At 40.0% G+C, this 22,456-nt stretch overlaps 1 protein-coding gene across 6 annotated transcripts in view; it reads right to left on the bottom strand.

The window, feature by feature from the left end:
- Positions 1-22,456, bottom strand: part of ZNF827 (zinc finger protein 827) — a 99,784-nt gene that overhangs the window by 25,107 nt on the left and 52,221 nt on the right. For all 6 annotated transcript variants that reach the window (XR_008840280.1, XR_008840279.1, XM_056489033.1 and 3 more), the window contains 3 exons: positions 12,098-12,346; positions 11,333-11,390; positions 6,769-6,872 (listed from right to left, as the gene is read on the bottom strand). Coding sequence is in view for 4 of the 6 variants with exons in the window: in XM_056489033.1 (XP_056345008.1) it covers positions 6,769-6,872; positions 11,333-11,390; positions 12,098-12,346 (411 nt within the window). In the remaining 2 variants the exon portion in view is untranslated. The remainder of the gene's footprint in view (positions 1-6,768; positions 6,873-11,332; positions 11,391-12,097; positions 12,347-22,456) is intronic.

Below are 22,456 nucleotides of genomic sequence, written 5' to 3'. Positions count from 1 at the left end.
CACCCATGTGTACACACACAGAAACAAATTTGGTTGAATCTTACAAGTACCAGAAGAAAAATAAAATTAAAAGGGTGCTTTTGAGGACTGAGAGAGGCAGACTTTGCACAGCTTAGGGAGTACCTACAGTTGTGCCCTGCAGGCTGCAATTTCTGTCTGGCATCTGCTTCCAGCACCACTTTCCCCAAGAACATTTCACAGAAACCCTAAGACAGAAATGAACAGCAGGACCAAGTGCCTGATGGAACATGCCTTGGTAGTGAATTAAGTGCCACTCTCAGTTTCCTACCCCGACAGGAAGCCAGCAGGGGTCAGGGACTCTCATCAGCAGGAAACTGAAGGGGGTATCCAATGTCTTGGATGGGCAGAGCTCATAACTCAGACCAAAACTGAAAGCAGATAAAATGATCATAAGTACTAATAATGGGATAAAGCAAGGGGGGGGAAAAGCACTACATAAGTCAATTCACATGCACATGCACTCCCCCTCTGCAATTACACTGGCAATAAAAATTGCTGTTCCATCACAGGGATGGAAACAGCTGCCAGGGTCTTGAAATATTCTTTTAGGCTTTCAAAAAAGTCTGAAGTCCAGCAAACATGATTAAGGGAATAGAGCAGCTGTCATACAAGGAGAGACTGAGACAACTAGGACTGCTCAGCTTGGAAAAAAGGTGACTTTCCAACCTGGATAAATACCTGATAGAGGGAAATAAGACAAAGACAAAGTCAGGCTCTTCTTAGTGATGCCAGTGGAGAAGAGGCAAGGCCACAAATTAAAACACAGGAAAATCCATTTAAACATAAGAAAACAGTTTTTCTTATGATGAGCAAGGTCAAATATTGGCACAGCTGGCTCAGAGATTGTTCAGAGTCTCCATTCCTGGAGATATTCAGAACCTGACTGGACATAGCTTTGAGCACTAAGATGACTCTGCCCTAAGGAAGGGACTGGAACTAGACTTCATACCTCAGCCATTCTGTGATTTTCTCAGAAATAATAATCCACAGCTTCTACTGTCCTGAATGAATTCAAAATCGATTGCTTGTAATCATGCTTTTATGCCCTTGCTTTCATTTACAAATTCTAACATTTGAACATTTTAAGAAAGCCTTCCTACAGTAAATAAGATTACCCACAATGTGGAGTTAGAGGCTTTTTGGCAGATGTAAGCAAACAACTGTAAGAAGGTGTGAATCATTCTAATTAACTCCATGGGTACATAGCAGGGAAGTTACACAAGGGCAATTTAAATGCCAGCATTCCACTGCTGGTCACTTCAGTGGAAATTCACAGGGTTTGTGTGTTTCATAGTCCCCTAAGGCCTAAGGGTATTTTCCAGGGTGACAGAAATGGCAGTGATCCCACACACAAATCAACCCCTCAAGGTGTCCCTTCATTTCTCAGTGTGCTTACAGTGGTCTCACGGTGATGACCCAAAATTCAGAGCTGGTTAGTAGATTACAGAAGTTTATTTCGCTGCAGAGCACAGGAAACCAGAACAGAGCACAAATAGTGCCAGAAAACAGTGAATATGAGCACCTTTGCTGGTTAGACCAAAAGAGCTCTTACTATCTACTTTCTAAATGCTGGGAATCTTAGAAAATCACAACATCAAGAGCTATACTAACCTTAAAGCATCTTTAAAAAGGAATTAGGCAGGAAGATACATGCAAATTCACACTGAAGAATGTGGTATCTACACACCACCACCACCGTGATTATTTATCATATTCAAGCTAAAATTCTAAACCCTCAGGAGGCATTTTCCAGCTACAGCAACAGAAGGAAATAAACAAGATTAAGTGTGCTCATGGGCACACCAGTCTCACACAAATGCTGGAATTTCACATGGTTGAAGGATACAGCCTCTTTTCACTCTGCTCACATCCCAACATTCCCACAAACTATTAGTGAAAAAAAGGGGATTAGTTCACTGCTCCCCCTGATGTGGCCACACAGGTGTTGGCACTGCTGTGAGCAGAATGTGCAAAGATGAGACCCTGGGAGCAGGCAGGCTTTTACCTTTTAGTATTATTGAAGTTACTGTGGAATTACTGCTCTAGAGAAAATGTGAGTATGAACAGGAGAAACTTGTTTGCAGAATAGTCCTGGTGCTCCAAACATACTGGAATTTTTGTTACATATATTACCTTAGATCAATAAACATAAAAATGGGCTGATCCTACTAATTACATCACCAATAAAAGAACAACTGACACTGCAAAAATGCAAAATTTTTGCATTATGTTTCCAAATTTCTACTGAACTAAGCACCATGCTACTGATTCTGGACAATCCTGAAGAGGAAGCACGGTCTGTCATCTTACAGGTCAGTGCAAAGTGTGGACACACATGGCAGAGGAGGCTCTGATGCATTTCCAAAAGGTACTGGAGCACAGAAACTTTACTGGCTTTTATTTCACTGAAATAAACCAACAACCAGTAAACTAAGCTGTGGCAAAATTTAAAAAGAGAGGGCTATTCCTGGATTATAACTCCCTAACACCTACATCCTCCAGTTCCAAAAGTTTATTTTAGCCATGTGAAATTTGTTTGCCACCATCAAAATTACAGTGTAGCAAGTAGTACTAAATTCTCACAAGAAGATGGATTTTTTTAAAAAATTAATCCACTACAGATGTGATTGTTTCAATATTTGGCACTGTCAATGCAGACATACCTTACCAGGTCCTTGGTAAACAGGAGAAAAAATAATGTAATATTATTATACTACACATAGATAGATATACATGGAGAAAAAAATCCCAAAAAGCCATGGCTGAGGTTGTCACCAACATTAATGAACCATCCAGAAAAGGAATAGTGAACATCACTCATCTGGTTTCCATGAAGGCAGGTTTGATTTACAGAATGAGTCAATGAGATGGAAGAAAACTATTAAAGTACATTAAAGACTGACTAAGGGTCAGGAACAGCAGCATAAGATCAAATTTTTAATTTATCCAGTGATCTGAACTGAACTATACAGTCTGACATAAAATTATTCTGTCAAAAGAAGAATCTTATAAAACAGAAGATGAAAATGTCTGTTTTTAAAGTGACTGTTTGAAATAAAAATTTTAATTTCTTCTCCCTACCTTTTGCTAGATTAAAAGAGGCCACATTCTTACAGAGAGCAGCTGAAATTATTTAACTGGTTTGGATATGACTTTGTATTAGACATTACTTCTATACTATGGTAATTTTTGAGCAAAGTGTGTTTGGTTGATGTAGACAGCAAAACTACTTTATTTCCATTTTTGAGTAAAAATGAAGTTATTTTGGACAGTAAGACTAACACAGAAAAGTTATTAACATAGAAAATACCTTAAAAAGTGAAAGAAGCAATTTCCCAAATCTAATCAGTACATTTGAACTATATACTCTAGGAAACTCTATCTTCCCTTCTCAGAGTATCAGGAATTCACCACAGATTATCAGGGAGATACCATGACTTCTGTGGGTCTGAGGAGTCCCTTTCTGACAGCTGTTGGAGATTTCATTGTTATTTCCTTCAATACCTGAAATAAAATCAACTCTCCTGCCTGTGATACTGCTGCTGATCAGGAACACTCCACCCTTTATTCAGGCCAAATCCATCACAATATCATTATTTATTTAGGATTTTTTTCCCCTCCACTAAATGCCCTGATCAGTGCTCTGCATTCACACATCTTTTAATATTCTTTCCTAATTATTTCATACTCCTTGGGGGATCTCATCTACTCAATGCCCTACAAAGAATGCTCTGCCACCTAAATACACAAATTTGCAATTTTCTTATAAACTGGCTATAAAGTGAAGTGGTTTGTGCTGAGGGGGGCCACCAAGCTTAAGTCTCAAGGACTGAACTTTGGACTCAATGTACTTAAAAATCCTCTTTAATAGTTTCAACACACACACACATACAAAAACCCTCAAACAAACCAGAACTGCATTAATGAAAGCAATACCAATATGCAGAAATTTCAGAGTACTGGAGAAATAATCTTGAGAGCTAGAATAACAAGTGAAACAATTCAAATTACAAGGTCATATGCCTTAGAGTGTAGGAACAAGAATCTCTGTTGCATGCTGAAATGATAAAGGAAAAGAAAAACACATTAGTATTTGACCAGCAAGAGGGACACCAGCATGTTCCAGTTACAAAGGCTGTGGTTAATCAGGAGAGGCATTTCCAATATGCACTCAGAAGATTGCAGGCTGCTGAAAAAGTCAGGGGTAAAACCTCCTATGAAAGAGCACATACAGCTCTGACTACTCATATTTGCAGAAATTAATGCCCCTAAACAGAGGCAGAAATAGGAAATAGAAACCCTATCATGCTAAAAGAGACTAAAAGACACTGGCTGGCACACTTTTCCAAAATGAAGGCAAGATTAGAGGAATGTAAGATGGCACATCAGATGGTGAACACTGCAAGGAAGAAGAATTATCAAAGCACTGGTGAAATAACAGAAGTAGAACTTGCTGTGAAGAAATTCAGGCTGGAAAGAGTGGTCCCAATTCTTCAAAGGGGTGAGCTTCTGAAACAGCATCCTCCCAAAAATAGGGATGATGGGTTTTAAGATGGAGTTTAGCAATGAGTAAGATGGCATAATGTTACCTAGTACAGAAAAGAATTGAATTTGACACATGAAATATCCTATGTTCCTGTAATTTTTCCCAATTGCTCTGCAGCTAGGGTGCCAAAAAGGGTATTTCTGCAGACAGAAAGTTGGCAGGAGTCTGGGGTTGCAGCCACCCATTGCTCAATTGAGAGGAGCCAACCACATACGTGGGTTTCAACCAGGGCCATCATTTTCTTATGCTGCACTTTTCTAGTTCTATTTTCTATTTCTTACCTATTTTCTTACTGTCCTGTTTCAGGGATGGAGTAACCCAAAACAAATCTCAAGTGAAAGCATTTTTATGTAGGAGACCACATATACACTTCCACAGCACTTTCTGCAGGCCTTTCACAATGGTTTGTTTCTGTTCCTTAACACTGCTCTTTGAAAGGGTAAAATGTTTCCAGAGCTATCCATTGCACTACATAGGCTATTACCTCTTACAAGGCTGTAACAAATAGGAATTTTACCAGTAGGTATTCTCCTGCTCTTTTACATGAATTTAACATTTGTAATCGATTATGAATTTGAATCACATTCTTGGTGCTACTGTGAAGTTGCACTTCAGGCCCAAGAATTTGTTGTGAAACTGAGAAAAAACAACATATTTGGAATAATGAGTTGTTCCAAAAATAAAATGTAGCAGAAACTGGCATTTTAAAATTTTCAGTATACTTGCTACTATTACGTATCAGAGTATAGCAATAGGTGTTATAACACACAGACCTATCAAGGCTCCACAAATTATGGAGCAGCACAAACATGTAAAAAGCCAGTTCCTCAGAAGCCAATCTAACACTCCAAGATGATCTAACCAACAAGACACTTTACATCTTTTAAGCAGAAGATCAAACATGTCACCAAAATCCACCCATGCTTCTAGTGGCCTCACTGAAAGTGAAGTCTTACAGAGAATTAAAATTCTTCTGCATTTATCTTGGTATGATGTAAGGGTCTTGCTGCTAGAGGCCGTGTCCTCTGAGGTACTGAGCCATGCCTGAGGAGTCTGTGAATTCTCATCTTTCATCTGGGCATATGAATATTCCATGTTATGCCAAGGTCAAAAGCCAGGGTTGAAAGTTCTAACCTGGTTTACATTTTAATACTTAAAAGCACCACACCTGATCTGGTTCTTCTCACCCAGAGGTACAGAATCCACTGCATCCTTGCAGAAGTATGTCTGTGCACAGCCTAAAGACCCTTGTCCTTATCCTACAATTCTTTTTCTTCTTGCTATGCATATTTACCCTTAGACAGCATCTAGCTCTTACCCTCATCTGCCACTTCGCAAGCTGTCAAATGACTATTCAAGCATTAAAAAAAATGAAGGGTCTGTTAAGTTGTAAATTAAATGACAGTCTATAGCTGAAAATTAGCAGTAACGTGCCCAAAAGTTTATTGATTGCTAAGAAAAGGTGAATAACCCCCCCTATAGCTGACTCTGTAATTACTGACCTTTAGAACCCCAGAGCTATTAATTTAAGAACAGATAGCAGTGAACTAGCAAACAAGTGATTCTGCAGCAGGACAGTGAAGGCACATATCAAGTTTTTGCATGTGTTCAGTGCGACCTTGAATAGTATTATTACATGCCCATATTTTCCATTTTCATGCAGAATAAAATCCAAGCTATATCTGGACATAAAATGCTGTCATCTAGTTCAGAGAATCAGTGAGAAGGCACCCACAGACACTGCAGCCTTTCAATACATTTGAAGAACTCCACATCCTTCCAGAAAGGTTCTAAATTACTGTTAAAGACAGAAAAATTGTATTGCCACCCTGGTACATGTTCTGCAAACATTTTGTCTGTACTCCAGAGATGGAGATGAAAATGGCCAGGAACAGAAGAATAGCAGGCAGTAATTCAGCATCAATACAGAGGCAAACACCCAGAAAAAAACCCCTCACTTCTCTTGATATCGCTATATTTAATATGCTATAGACTACTGCACAATTCATAGAAACAGCAGCCTAACTTTTCTCTTCTTCTTCTAAATAATAAGCACTTATTTAAAGTGGAGAAATAGCTGCCTCTTGACAAAACAAACCATATTTTAAGAGCATTGGTCAGGTGGTGGAGTTTACAGTAAGAAAATTTTAGAAGTATCTGTTAACTGGAAATAATGAAAGAAAAAGAAAAAGGTATCTGACCTGGTGCAGATGTCCTTCCATGAAGAGTAGTTTCGCTGGGCAGGAGATCTTTTGAGTTGGAAGTGAATGGTGATTGTCTAAATGTGTCTTCAGAAAAGAAAGGGCTAGAGGAAAAAACAAGATGCCTTTTTTTAAAGAAAACAGCAGTTAACAGAAGAAGAAGTAAATATTAATTTTGCCCTCAACATCTTAATGTTATAAGAAATACCATCTTATAATAAAACCTGTTTCACTTATAAGATTCATGCTGAAAAATAGGCAGACCATGAGGCAGCATGCTTTCATAAAATTGCATTTCAGAGTGAAAACTGAAGATCACACAAAAGGCTTATAGCTACATTTCAATGTCTCACATTTGGTATATCACAATACAATACAGATCATTAAAATTAACACCTCAAAAATTTGTATTCCATCATCATATCTGGAAAGGGCAATCAGAAATGGTAAAAAAATATTAATCAATAATCTGAAGCATACAGTAGTTATCTTTAAAACAGAACTTTTCAAATATTAGGTTAAGATGATGAATAGTTCTGCCTTCCACAAATCTGATTTTTAAAGAGAGAAACAATTCATACATTGAATGGGTGCATCCCAAAGAGTATAATGCACAAAAATTACCAGCTACATAATTCCAAAAATAATATTTTGCTTTAGGTTTTAATTAACAGGCAGAAAAAAAAAGTTAATTTCAATAGTGAAATGGCATCTCTGTCAAAATATTTGCTTTCTGCTCAATTAAGAAACATAACAGAAATAAGAATTCCTTGTCTGCAGTACAGAAGGACATCAGCAAGAGGTACATAAAAAGATTCAAAATGGAAAACTACAGTCTTTCTTGGAAAAATGCTAAGGGAATGTATTCCACCTGCATGCAAACTATCAACTTCTTCTAAGCAAAGTGAGAACCACTTTAAATCTGATCTCTCCCAGACTGAGAATCCTTAGCAGGCTGGTGTATAGTGGGTGTTTCAAAGATGCAGGAAAGGAGGCCAGATCATTTCTGCAGCCTTTTCTTACCCAGGAGTAAAATACAAGAATCTTTTCAGGATAAAGGACCTACTATGAGGTCTTGGAAGGTATTGCACAGCTGGCAGTCCAGACTCAAAGTATGTGCCAGCTGCACCAAGCTGACCTCACCAGTCCAGATACCCAAAGTTTTTGTCCAAAAGGCATCACTTGCCTGTGTTTTCCCTTGTGCAGTTTTTCTGTAGAGAGTGAAAAAGGTGTCTCCACCAAGTCACTTGTACTCTTAGATTTCTTTTGCCTCAGGGAAACTTGTTGATAGTTAGTTGACTTGATTGTGAAACACTTTTGGCAACCCTGTTGTTTTACTTTCCTATTAAGTTTTTTGGACATCATTCATTTTGTGCTGTTCCATATGTGACAGTTAATGGGATATTTTGGTATTTCTACAAAAGTTTGAACACATCCATAAGCAGTAAACATTAGGTTGTGCTGAAGGGGAAGGCGTGAGGTTGCCCCAAACCTGAACAGTTTGGTGAATGCCAATAGCTGAACAATGCAGGATACTCCAAAAAACAAGTGACCAGGATAAACCAAAACAGCTCCACAACATACATGCGCAAACTTAACTTCTTCCAAGACTCACACTCCCAGTCAGGGGTGACATAATACAAAACAGACTGACACTGTACAAAAATACACCATGATTTATTGCAACATTCCTCTCACTGGTTTAATAATGATTTGAAAGAAAAACAGCAATAAAAAAATGTTTTATTACTATTGTAACTCTTCAAAATCTTGTAATCCGCTCGGGTTTCCATGCTGGTCTTCCTGCTTGTGCCTTAGATTCAGTCACTGGGACACTGCTCATTGCTGGCTCTAAGCAAAACAGGTGGTGCAGGGTTTATCTATTTCAGCTTAGGCCATAGATTGTGAGCAGGTGCTGTTGAAGGCCACATTGTGTCGTGTCCCAAGTATTTCCATCTCCTCCACTGGCCTCTGGTGAATTACAGAACCATCCTTGGATACTTCTTTTCTGCCTTCCTCTAGAATGGCAGCTGAGTCTCTTCAGTGGTGGCCCTATTATTACTTCTATTGCAGCAGATATGTCCTGCAATTCCCAGTGTAAAGTATGGAAGGAGGAGCTCCAGCTTCACAGCAAGAAATTACACACATTGTCCTCAATCACTGTGCAATGTCCTTTCTGAAGAAGGTTAAGCTTTAGGATATTTTTTATTTTTCCTCTGGCTGCACTTTTCCAGTTTCATGGCTACACAGTTCTCCAGATGAAAGAAAGTTATCATGGCATCTTATGCTGGCGTGCTCACTTCCAGATCACTCACTTTTCCACTTTCTGTCTTTCTCATCACAGATGGCAGGCTCTACCATCTCACTCAGCCACTGAACTGTGAGGAATCCTTGCCAGTTCCAGCTGCTTAAGCAAAGTCATATGGAAGTATATGCTGGCAAAGTCCAGGAATACTCACAGGAGGAACAGCAATAGATAGGTGACAGTTAGAAATGTCAATAAGGAATAAGACAACAAAAAGTACCTGTGTGCCCCATCTTGCTGGGGGGTTTGCTGATTTAAGTCTCACCAGTGACACAGCTAAATCTTTGTGCTTCCCAGCTACTCACAGGTGGACAATGCTGACCTCACCTTGGCTCTCTGCAGCTGTCAGCACATTTCACACAGGAATTATGATCCAAATGCCTTTCTGTCATTACTCCAGATGTGGGTTAGTGAGCCAAACTGCAACACCACATGTTTTCTTAATGCAGTCCACAATTGCCTCTATCCTCCACTGGCTGCTCCATCACATTCTATTTTTGAGAAGGCGTCATACCCTTACCAGTAAAGACTTCCAGCTGTTTATTTGGTTTGGGGTGGGTTGGTTGTTTTTTTTTTTTTGGCAAGGTCTTTCAAGTCAATCTGTTTGAACTCACAGGATTTAGTAGACTGACTCACTTCCCCTCTTAAGAAGTTCTCCTTATTCATGTCTTCTTCTGCTGATAAATAGGCAAGATAAGAAAAGCACCCAGAGAAACTGAACCAGGCACTCAGCATTTCATGCCCTGATGGGTAGCTGCCACTGTAAGGACATCTCAGGAAAACTCAATACAAGTTTGACAACAGCCAACTGTGCTACCCTCTTAAAAGTTGGCAACTAGAAGAAGGGCAAGTTATCTTTGAACTGTCCTCAACCTTTCCAACTGGAATTATCTTTGATAGATCCAAAAGTAGCTCTGGATTCTCACACCAGCCCTGCTAGTAACATCATGAGACACTGAAATCTATTTTCAACTATCTGTCAGCCCGTCCCTGCAGCACACCCTGGATGGTTAATGAGTAGTTGGACAATATGTGCATTTCTCTCTGTATCTCAGGTTTATGCTTTTTAAGTAGCACAGAAAGGCTATGCAGACTGCATATCCAACAAATTCCCACACTAGCAAATATGGGAAGCATTCACTATAACCAGAAGCCAAAACCTCAATTGAATTATCTCTCAACTTGTAACATCAAAAAGTCCCGAATGTACATTTACTGAGCTGGTCAGTTCATTAAAAACAAGTTATTTATTGCAGCTAAAATGAATTGGATAGGCCTAGAAATTTAAGTACAATGTATTTCAGAGACCTTTTCTTTGCAACTGAAATGCTTTTCCATTCTGTCTGGGCAAAGTTAGTACTGAGAACTTCTGTAAAGGGGCTGCAGAGGTAAGAAGCTCTTAACTCTTTGAATGAATTCTTCATCACTTCAGGGTGCTCAGTCTCCAACCCATCCACAACAATTCGGGAACTTTCAGGTAGGAAATAAATACATCCTTGCCAATTCCTGCCTACTCCTTCTATCCTACACCAAGGGCTCCTAAGTCTTTACCAATTCCAGCTACCACTTATTGCATAAGAGCTTTAAATCCTCCCATAGGGACACCTTGCTGCTCATGGATATATAAACACCTTGTGGGCTTGTTCCCAGCCACAGTACTGTAAAGTGCACATTTCTTTAACAGCACAGGCCACAATAGGATCATGTTTTTAACTCCTGCTTAATTTAAATTACTGTAATAATATAACTGTAGTCCTCAACACATTTTGTTAGCATTGTCTTACAGTATGACTTAAAAAAATTAATCTCTAGAATGTATTGAGATGACAGAAATACTAAATAGAAATTTTTCTAAAGAAATCTACCTAAACAGAAGACAACCAAAATCATCTCTTCTTACATTCATCCATGTCTTAAAATCCAGTTGTCAGTCTGGTGTTCCCTCAAGCACTACATGTACCATGCAGCTTTAGTTTTTGTTGAAAAAAAAATAGAATAAATAATTCTTAAAATGATGTGTGAATACTTGATCAGAGGAGAACAGACAAAAGCTATTTGGGCCTTTTTGACTTTTGAACCCTAAGCAATAAGATCTTTAGTTGTAGCTTTACAGATATGGGTTCCATTACTCATGGAAATATCTTACATTTGTACTATCAGGTCACATTTGCAGGATATAGACAGGTTTGAGTTCACAGGGCAAAAGGAGGCAATGCAATTTACAGTGCAGCTTTGCAGATAACCATGGACTGTACTCACCTGGCTGTAGTTCTGATGGTGTTATCTTTATTGTGGTTGTGCTCTTTGCTCACCTTTTCTGCAGAGGAACACACATGAGTTTTGTGATTAGCATATGTCATATGTTCTCCATCAGATTTTATTCAGCAGAACTATTTTAATGCATTCAGGTAACAGCATAACCCAGGGAAATTCAGGGTAAATGGTTCTAGAATGATTAGAGAATGGCCATGACTTTATTTAAATTAATATCCAACTAGTTTTTACAGCTCCATACGTCAGTGTTAGAGCTCCATGCAGAGAGTGCAATGCAAGTGTTCATTGAACACAGCGCTGGTCCCACTGCCTTTGTGTGACACATGAAGTTCACCTTATTTGCCAAGAAAAGTTGGCAGAGCAGCCCCAGGAGTGCTGCATCCTGCAGACACTGGCCACTTAGGCCAGGAACTGCCATCTGCGGATTCCCCTCTACAGGGATCAAAGCAGTCATCACAAATTATTTAATTAGCTTTCAAAAATACAGGAGCTGAACTCTGACTTCTCCAACTCAGTTGAAATACTGTGAACCTGACCTGGCTGCCACAGTGCTTTAAAGCATATGCAAACTATGGGGGATATTTGGCAAGACCTCTGTGTTTCAAGTGTGAGGGTAGGAAGGTTTAACTCCTATTAGTTGTCAGCCTGGGTGATGTCACAGTTTCACAGAACTTTGGGGTTAGGCAAAAAAAAAAAAATTTCTCATTTTGCTCTTTAACATCAGCTGTTGAGCAGCTGCACTGGATTTACCTGATAGCTGGAAGAGCAGCTCAGATGCCATCTTCACTGATATGTCCTGGCTGAAGAGATTCCTCTCTGGGAGCACACGGCCTTCGGGTGCCTTGGGGATGCGCTCGCTGATGTCCCGCCCCAGTAAAGTGCTGTAGCCGACGTTTGGGCTGGGGTGGCTGGGTGACACCGAAGCCTGCGACTCGTGGATGTCAACTTCCATCGGCTCCTCCTTTATCTTCACTGCCTGGGCTTCCTTGAAACTCTCGGCTGCAAATACGTATTAAAAAAATAAAAATAAACAACCGTCATAATTATTTAATTAGGCTGCAATTTTTCAGAGTGCTCAAAGCAGAAATCACAATTACCGAGTTGTAATTTGTGTGCTGCGTCCCTGCAAATGGGAAGGGAAGCAAGCAGCTGACAGCCTCGGTATTCTTCTGGATGTTATAAATAGAAGCAAGCTCTTGAAAATAATTTTTCAAACTAGAAAGCAGAAAACAGTTGCAAATTTGCAAATATGAGAGCTACATCACTTTCTATGAATACTGCGTGTATGATGACACACTCATTAGTGAGGCTTTGTTTCTATTTATTAAATGAAGTTGCAGCTCCACACCAGCTCTCCAACGGTGGGCACTGAAGGCCTCTTACAAGCCCCAAATTACTCTGTATCAGCAGAAGCACCGGCACCAATAGTCAACAGTATCAGTATGGACACAGGGGCAGAGGAGGAAACCTCATCTTCTCCTCTTCCATTCTCTCTTTTATGGAAAATTCCAGACAACCATGTAAAGAACCTGTTTGTTACACCTGCACAAGCTTTCTGGATGAGAGGAGCATTCTGGAGCTCATGCTCTTCTCAAGGCTGACAGATATTCCATCACACATTACAAGGTCCATTCAACTCAATGAAGAGTTTTCTTAAGTCCATATCCTCCCCTCCTTGCCTCCCACTCCAACATCCGAGGTCTAGCAAACAAAACCATAGTCTAGAAGCCAATTTCTAGTTCACTTTCTACACTTGGGATTCCTTGGGCGTTGCTGAATGCTTTGGTTTGGCTGCAAGGTAAGTGATCATTTTTTATTCAGAATATAAACCCTGAAATCTCAAAATCAAAGCTCCAAGGTAACTTGTTTACTACACCCCAAATACCTATACAGCCCTTTTGATTCAGACTTCTTGCTGTGAAGAGAAGTTGAAGACTTGTAGAATTTACTCTCAATTTAGTTTCAGAGAAAGAGGGTGATTTTTTTTTTTTTCCCCCCTTATGGCTTTCATTCAGAGCACTCCTGAAAGTATCATGGCAGAACTCCCCAATGAGGTGTTGCTTCTGCTGGCTGGATGCTGACCAAAAACTCCAGAGACAGCATAAAAAAGGCAATATGCTTGGAAAACCAAGAACATAAATAAATGCATGAACAGAATTAAATACCAGAAGGGACACCCAGGAAAGGAATCATTCCAACAAAATTTGTTTGCTCTGTTTTTCCCATCCTCTCTAACTCACATGTGAGTGTATCAGCTTCACAGAGTTTATTCCAAGTGCAAAAGATTCAGTCCTTTCATTTTCAATTACCCAATATTAGAATGGACCTCAGAGGCGGTTTGGTTATCCCCAAAAATGTTTTCAACTTCTTCAGCTGGTTGGTGTCATGCTGTTGCCTCAGCAAAAGACAGACAGAATCCCTTTATCAAGAACGCATAAGCATTCTAGCTAAAATTAAATTGGTATATATGACTAAGTCTTTTTTCATTACCTTGGTTTTTGCCTTGTTGCACATTCCTGGAGTAGAGAAAAAGCGGCTTTACTTCCTACAGCTCTTAAAAAAAAATAAAATTGAAGCCAGGAGATAAAAGCCACTGGGATATGTTCCAGGAATAATTTACATGAAGTGCTTTCAATCTTTTCTTATGACATTTCTTGACCTTTAAAAGATACGTATAAACATTGATAAAAATCTTTACCATCTAGTATCCACAGATACATCTCAGACTTTAGAAATTTTTGTAGTGAATTCTCAGCTGAAGCCTGGTTAGAAATATATTTGGTCCTGTTAAGATTTTTCTCTTTTTAAAAAATTTTGTTTAAAGCTTCCATTACTCTCTTATTATAAAACCACAGAACCTTGCATCTGTGTTTAAAAGTGTAAAAATAGCATGCTGTCCATTGAAAGTGAACACAGAGCAGCAAAGGAACGCATCAGGTAACAGTGTCAATCAAAAGCTCAGGTAACTCCACAAACAAATGAGCTCTTCAGATGTCTGACAGACTGAGCTCTGCACCCAGCTGCCAAATTTAGGTGCAGAGTCAAGCTGACCTTTGCTGCTCTCTCTACTTTTAAAATATTCTTTCTATTTCTGTTGTTGCTCCGCACAGTTTAATTCCCTGTCCTGCAAACGCTTTTGTATCAGACAAACTGACAGGATCCCAACTAAGGCAAGAGTCAAGCAACACCACTGACCTTCTCTCCCTCACCATCAGCAAGCACTGCAATTGCCCTAACTAAATCTACATATTTGATCATTTCCTTTGACCTTTATCTTCCCAGCTGCACCCTTTTGATCTGACAGAATGTCCCTGCCAAATGTGAATTCTGTCATACTCTAAACCCCCAAAGCAAACACACAAAGAGAAGACTGAAGGAGAGTTTCTGATAATTTTACAAGAGCTAATGAAAGGGAAACACAGTCAGTCTGTCCCGTGAGCAGCAATCACAGGCATAAAACCCTGCTGTGCTAGATCTTTTGCTGGTAAAATACTGTAATTAAGGTTATGCCCATACCTGTCTCACCACATAGACAAACTCCAGCTTCTTGAGGATTATTTTCCCTTCTGTGCTGTTCATTGTGGAGTACAGTGATAGCCCTTAATTCTTTACATAGGTATTTCACATGGTTACAGTGCAGCTAAAGTTTTTCAAGTCAAGTACAGGTACATATAAAGGTCTCCTGCTTTAAATAATGAAATCATTTTATCTTGACTTTTATAGCAGACCTAATAGATGAGCTGGCTAAATCTGTAATGTATCAGAATACGAAGTTAGTATATCAGAGTCAGGTTTTTTTCTACAGGTCAGATTTTTATAATAGTACAGCAAAATCTGTGGGCTAAAAAGACTCAAATAGCTCAGAAGTATCCAGACCATGATCTCCAAAATACAGTCTGCTATTCATTCAAGACTAACCTGGGTGAGGCTCAGAATAACAGCACAGCAGTGCCAAGACACTTTATAGGGCAAAAGATGAACTAAATCACCAGACAGGTCTTTTTCTGCTATTAACTTTGTGATACAGAAACACCTTAACAAAATAAGAGAAAACTATTTTATACAGGGATGTATTTTATCAAGCCCCAGAGATGCTGCTTCTTTACAGAGGAGTGTAACTTAACCATCTTATCTATGAAAGCCTTAATTAATGTCATCCTATTCACATTGAGTGAGACAATCTTCCACATCAGATATGAAAAATAGAGTAGTGGACAGGCTTGTTCCAGGAGGAAGCAATTTCTTCCACAGTTTTCAGGTTCTCTGGCATTCACAACTGCAAGGAATTACAAAGTACTTGCTAAAAAAACCCTCCAAACCTAGAACAGCAGAAACGTAGAACAATACTTGTGCTACCTAAAAGCTCAGGGTACATTTATCCCTGAAGGCCTGAGAGTGTCACCTCTAGAAGGTGTAGCAGTAAGAGCACTTGTGAAATTTAGTCTCAGAAAACACCACTCTACAGCCTAGAAGAGAGGCCAGCAAGTTCTAGAAAGACTTTATTCAATCTCTCTGAAAGCTGGGACTATTACAATCCAGCTCCAATTGAGCAAAGTGCCCCTGTGGCATCCAAGGCCAACCCTATTTTGGGCCCTGTTATCAGATCTGCAGCCATCAGGCAGAGGGAGGAGATTCTTACCCTGTGCTCTGCAATTATGGGACTGAATTTAGGGTATTGTGCCCTATCTGGAGCTCCCCCAGTACAGGACAGACACTGACATCCCCAGAGCACGTTCAGTGGAAGGCAACCAAGGCTGTCAGAGGGCTGATGCAAGACAGAAGAACTGGAGGACTGTGAGAACTGGATTTGTTTAGCCTCAAGAAAACACTATGGGGATACTTTATTGCTGTCGACAGTTCTCTAAGGAATACAGGGAAGGTGTAGAGAAGCTGAAGTCAGACTTCTTTCACAAATGCACAGTGATCATATGAGTCAACAGACAAGCTGGAACATGGGGAATTCTGTTCACACATACAGGAAAAAGAACTCCCATCAGGATGGGGAAACACCGACAGTGTTGCTGAAGAGAGGTTGGGTTCTCCATCCCTGAGCATATTCTAAACTTGCTAAGACCCTCAGCAGCTTCTGAGCAAAGGTCTGGAATAGATGACCCTGGAGGTCCCCTCCAAACAAAATTATTTCATGAACCTCCAGCACTAGGCCAGCTGCAGGTTCATCTTGCAGAATTTTCAAAAGGAAGATAACACTTGTTCTGATGCAGCACTAGAAATTCTTTTTAATGTCTACTCTGAACCTCCCAAACTGCAGCTGGTAGCTGTTACCCCTTCTTTTATCATCTGCCTGCAGAGAGAGGAGTTTAGCTCCACTGCTTTTCCATGTTTCCTTCAAGTAGTTGCAGACTGCACTTAGATTGGCCTCTGGTTCCCCTGTGCCAGACTGAACAGGCTCAGTTCCCCCAATGCCTCGAAGCACAGGGAAGCCATGACCTGATGGACCTGACCAGAAGGTTGGAGCACTTTCCCTGTGGAGATAGGCTGAGAAAACTGAGGTTGCTCAGCCTGGAGAAGGGAAGGCTCCATGGAGACCTTACAGCAGCCTTTCAGTACTTAAAGCAAGCTTGTAAGAGAGGTGAGGATAGACTGTGTTAGTCTGTTGTGACAGGACAAGGGGCAGTTTTAACCCAAAACAGGGTAGATTCAGATGATATATAAGGGAAGAAGTTTTCACAATATGAGTGTTGAAACACAGGAACAGGTTGCCCAGAGAGGTGGCAAATGGCACATCCTTGGAGATGTTCAAGGTCAGGTAGGATGGGGCTCTGAGCAAACTGATCTTGATGAAGATGTCCCTGCTTATTGCTGAGGGGTTGGACTGGATGACCTTTAAGGTCCCCTCCATCCCAGACCATTCTGTGATTCCATGCAGCACTCACATGCTCTAAAGAGAACACTGAACATGCTGTACCCTTCCTAATGCTTTTCCTGTTATTTGAGATAAAAGTCAAAGGTAAGGGACAGATTTCATACAAAACACAAGGCATGCAGTAAATATTCCTTTGGCTGACACAACAGCTGTCCAATAACCTTGCATTGCCAAAATTAAATGAATATTTGTTACGTTATTCCTGTTTCTTCCCACCATTTTATTTAAAACTTCACCATGCAACTAAAATTCTAAGTTGCTCATATTTGCTGAAATGCCCATTAGCTTTACAAATCAACTTTATGAATCAACTTAGAGAAGAAAGCCTTTCCCATATGTCTCATAAATTGTACTCATGTACCAATCTCCACAATGAAGCAGACAGCGATAACTAGTGGGTCAACTTGTACTAACTTCAAAAGCTTTCAGCACGGAGAATCAGGCGTTTTGTTATGCTAATTGTTCTGATTTGCTAGAAATAAACATGCCCTAAAACAGCTTAAATAAAACCTCATAGGTAGGGAACAGTTGGTGAGCCCTGAAGGTTCTGCTACAGAGACACAACAAGGAACATCTGATGTTCCCTAGGGCGCTGTGCTTGATACTTTATTTTGCCAGTATTTTTTTCAAACTGCTGTTTTATATAAGATAATGTCAATGAATCAATGTAACAGGATCCTGCACTAAAAAAAAAAAAAACAAAACCTATGAAATGGCTTATATTTATTAAAGTGGAACCTCTGCACTCCCACGTTACAGAATTTTGCAACTACAAGCTGCTTCACAAAAATGCAATGCAAGGAAAAAAAAACTGAGCAAATTAAAGCCACCGACTAATTAGAGCTGTGATAGACATCTGCTGCCCCTTCCATTTAAACAGGAAGATGACAGTACTTACCTGCAAGTCCCTACTGGTTAAAATAAAAACCCAAAACCAGAAAAAGCCCCAACAAAACCCACTTGGCTAGTAGCAGGGTTTAATCTGGGAATTTGGCTTGCCATAGTTTGCCATTTCTCTACCTCCCACAAAGAGAAAGTCTTATTTCAGATCATACACTTCCCCACTTATGCTCTGCAGAAGTCCCAAGGAAGAAAAGACTTCTCTGCCAGTTATCAAGGTTTTCTAAGCAGGGATGAAAGCCTTGACAGCTCTCCTGCAATAAGTCCAGGTGCAGGGACTCTACAACTGGCAACAGGGATGTCCAAAAACAGCAGCCTAACTCCACACAGGCACTTCCCACAGCAGTCCATCATGTTGTGGTAAAGAAAAAAGCAGCAAGATTAGTTCTGACCTTTACTTTATACTAGAATTGTACTACCATTCTTTTCTCCTTGTTTTACTCCTTTAAATTAGTTGATCTAATCCATGTGATGTCAATTAAATGTATGATACAGTGTCAAAAAAACAAACAAAAAAAAACAACCAAACCTACAAAGTTACCATAAACATTTTAAAGTGGATAAAAGCTTAATCAAAAAAGCCAAAAAACCCATCACACCTCTCCCTGTAATAATCAGTTGTTCCAAAAGAGGAACTATCATATAATTAGATGATAATAAATGGAGTTGATTGGGAATGCTTCTGGACTCAATTGTAGGCAGCACCTCACTTTGTGTGCTGAGGTCATGAAGTAAGTCTGCACTAATTGCATGTGCTGATAACCCAAAATTAAGATGCTTTGCTGGTACTGGTGTATTACAAGAAAACACTGTGTGACCTGAGGATTGAAGAACAAAAACTCCAAAGGAACCAAACAGTACAAATGTCATGCACTTGCTTGGGCCAACAAGATGTGCAATACATGGGGAATTGACCCACCAAAAAAAGAGAAGAGGAAAACAGCCTGAGTTACATGCAAAATGCACACATTTCAAAAATAGGATACATCTGAAATAAAGGCAAAGACAACATTTCTACGAGAGACAAGGACATACAAATGTCCCTGGGAAAAACATTACTTAAAAAGCGCTAGTACCTGGGATAGATTTTATACTACTCCACCTATACACTCATTTTTGGACAAGAAGCCAAAACATTGTGTGCTTCTAAAACCTAATACATGCCCCAAACATATCAGCAGCATGACTATTTTAGCAGCAAATGAGTTTTTCAGCTCTAACACTGGCATGTAAATGCAAATATTTATTTTTAATTTCAGTCTCCTCTGAAACCTACCTTTCAATTTACAAGACTAAGTGTATAAAATTAACTGAGAATTATTGAGGGCACCACTTTAATTTAAACATTTTGAGAAATAAATTAGCTTTTCATGAAAGAGAACTGGTAAAAAATGTAAAAAAACCAAGTGTATTTGAAACACATTACTCCCATTTTTTCTAACTGATTTTATGTAATATTTTACAGGTATTTAAAATCTTGCAGGCATGGCACTTTTCCAAACAGAGATGACAGCAATTTGCCCCACTCCTCTGTCGCCTCGTATCTGTTTGCTTACCACTGGATCTGGTATCAGTCAATTCCCAGCTCACCTATGTGCACTCATACTTATCACAGTGGTAGTGTTATTTTCTTCTGTAAAATGGAGGTTGAAAATCTGCTCAAACTTTGCTTAACTTCCAAATGCCATTTCTTTCAAAATTATTTATTCTGAAATAGCAGCTCAATAGGAAGTTTTGTCCTGGCTGTTTGAGTGGAAGAGGGCTCTGCCCAGACATGCCCAAGCGACATGAGCCCTCAGAGCTTGGACAATCCTTTGGAAGAGGCATGAGTAGATATCAACTCTGTGAACTGTGGGGTAGAAGACCTGAATCCCAGGGGAACATAGGAGAGAAAGAACTGGTGTAAAAGCTCCAATTATAGCAAAATAATGTGTGGGATCTGATTCCAAAACTCTGGTATGTTGCTAGAAGCAAGTGTCTGAAGAGCCCTTCAGATTGAAAGGGAGAGTCTTGTCTTGTAGAACTAAAATAGCTGTGTGTGATTCTCTCTTGTTTCCTTCCACCTGCTTCAACAATGGCAGCTAACATATGTCCTGTTAATGCTCTGCTAGAGGAAAAGATGTTTATTCTTCTAAGTCTTCCTAGCTCAGGAGTCATTTCTGAGTGGCTGACAAAGAGCTGGTGATTTGGAGTAAACCTACCCTACAAGGAATCACCAGACCGAACCAGGCTCCAGCACTGAAAGGCCTTCCACTACTCTGTGCAGCTAAGAGCTGGCAACACAGCACCTCTGCTTGGGAAAAGAGATTTCCCTGTGAAAAATATAAACCAGTTTATCCTTCACATGGAAGGAGATAGCATGGTCTATGCCTAAATCCCAAGTGGCTTCCACCCATGAAGCTGAAACAGAAGTAGTCTTGCTCAGAGGATAACAGCAGCATGTATGTCAGGAATGCAAAAAACACAACACTGTTATGTTGCAAATTCCTTCCTGAATTAGTATGTGATGCAGGTTTTGGTGATTAGTATTACACAGAAGAAAGTGAAAATAAAGCAAGAACACAATCCATTCAGTCCTTACCATGCACATAGAGAATCTGGATTTGATTTAAACTCAGTTATAGAATATATAAAATCTAATAAGGGCACTTGACTGAGGATTTCCCACAGAGAGTAAAACATCAAGATATACTTGTTCAATTTTTTTGTTTCTTTCCAGTACCATGAAAAAGGATATTCTTGTTTTCCCTTTAATCTCAAGAGGTGGCTCAAGAAGAAATGTGGATGCCTCATCCCTAGAAGTGTTCAAGTCTGAGTAATATCCTCTAGTGGTAGGTGTCCCTGCCCAGGGCAGAGGGGCTGGAAGCAGATGATTGCTCTCTACAGCTCCCTGAAAGGAGGTTGTAGCTGGGGAAGTCTCTTCTCCCAGGCAACCAGCAACAGGACAAGAGCTTGGCCTCAAGCTGCACTAGAGGAGGTTCAGGCTGGACATCAGGAAGAACTGTTTCCCAGAAAGGGTTGCCAAGCATTGGAATGGGCTGCCCAGGGAGGTGGTGAAGTCACCAACCCCAGAGGTGCTCAAGAAATGACTGCATGTGGCACTCAGTGCTGTAGCCCAAGACAAGGTGGTGATCAGTCAATGGTTGGTGTCAGTGACCTTGGTCATTCCAGCCTAAATTATTCTGTAATCTTTAAGGTCCCTTAATGCCTTGAGAGGCTACCTAGAACAGAGGCTAGACATTGTTCAAAGAATAAACTAGGTTTTTATTAAAAAGGCCTTCAGAGGATACACCTTGGGCAGTACAAGAGCCTGGCCATGGCTACACCCACGATGGATCCTGGTCATGAGTTTTCACAGTTTTGTAAGTTTTGGTCCATTTACATACTGGGGTTAATTGTCCAATTACAGCTTCAGGTTATGAAGTCCCATCCTCCCAGTTTGCTCTCCTCAATTCACCACTGTTTACACTTTTGGACCCGAAATTGCAACGGTGTCCTTGGTTCTTTGGGCTGGAAAAGGATTGTTCTAACTAAACTGTGAGAACTTGATAACACTTTTATGAAGTTCAGAGTTATATACTAATGCAGTACAGAATCTGGATAATATGAAAGCTAAAACTTAAGGCATCACCTTCTATGATTCTACGAATAAGCGGATAATTGTTTAAGTAAGTTCTAAGTCACCAAAACCAGGCTACAAAATTGCTTATGGTAGGTTGCAAAGTCAACAGTGATACAGGAGTATTCTACCAGATAAAGATTAAAAAAAAAAACCAAAACAAAATAAGCCACAAAAGAGGCTAATCTAAGATTTTCCTCTTGTAGTTGTCTTACATTAAACTGCATCTCAGTGTCTTCCTCTCTAGTTCCTGCCTTAGATGGTAATTCAGGGAAGTGCAAGTTGAAAACTGTGACCAGCTGAGTGTAACCCCACCCCTGGCTGATGCGAGAATACCAACGGCAGCAATACTGACTCCATAAATCTGAGTCCCTCTTCACAACCTAATCTATGGATTAGCCACAAAGACCACTGTCAGCAAAAACTGCCCGGTCCCTAAGAGCTTGTAAGAGAAATGTTACACTGGTGTATTTCTTATTACAGCCTTTAAAGCCTGGGAGGTCCCAATACAAGCTGAAGACTTGACCAAGAACTTAATGCACGCTGGATTTCTCTCATATAAACAGGTATTTAAGGCACAAATATACTAGGCAGCAATGGAGCTATTTAAACACAGACTGCCAGTGCTAAACTCCAGACTAACAATCTAGAACCCTTGTGTCTCTGAAGTACTTGACAAAACATTAAATTACGGAGCTCTCTCTTC

The sequence above is a fragment of the Oenanthe melanoleuca genome, chromosome 4, assembly GCF_029582105.1.
Source record: "Oenanthe melanoleuca isolate GR-GAL-2019-014 chromosome 4, OMel1.0, whole genome shotgun sequence".
Taxonomy (NCBI): domain Eukaryota; kingdom Metazoa; phylum Chordata; class Aves; order Passeriformes; family Muscicapidae; genus Oenanthe; species Oenanthe melanoleuca.
Note: the sequence above shows the minus strand (reverse complement) of the source record. Positions and strands in the feature narration are given on the sequence as shown.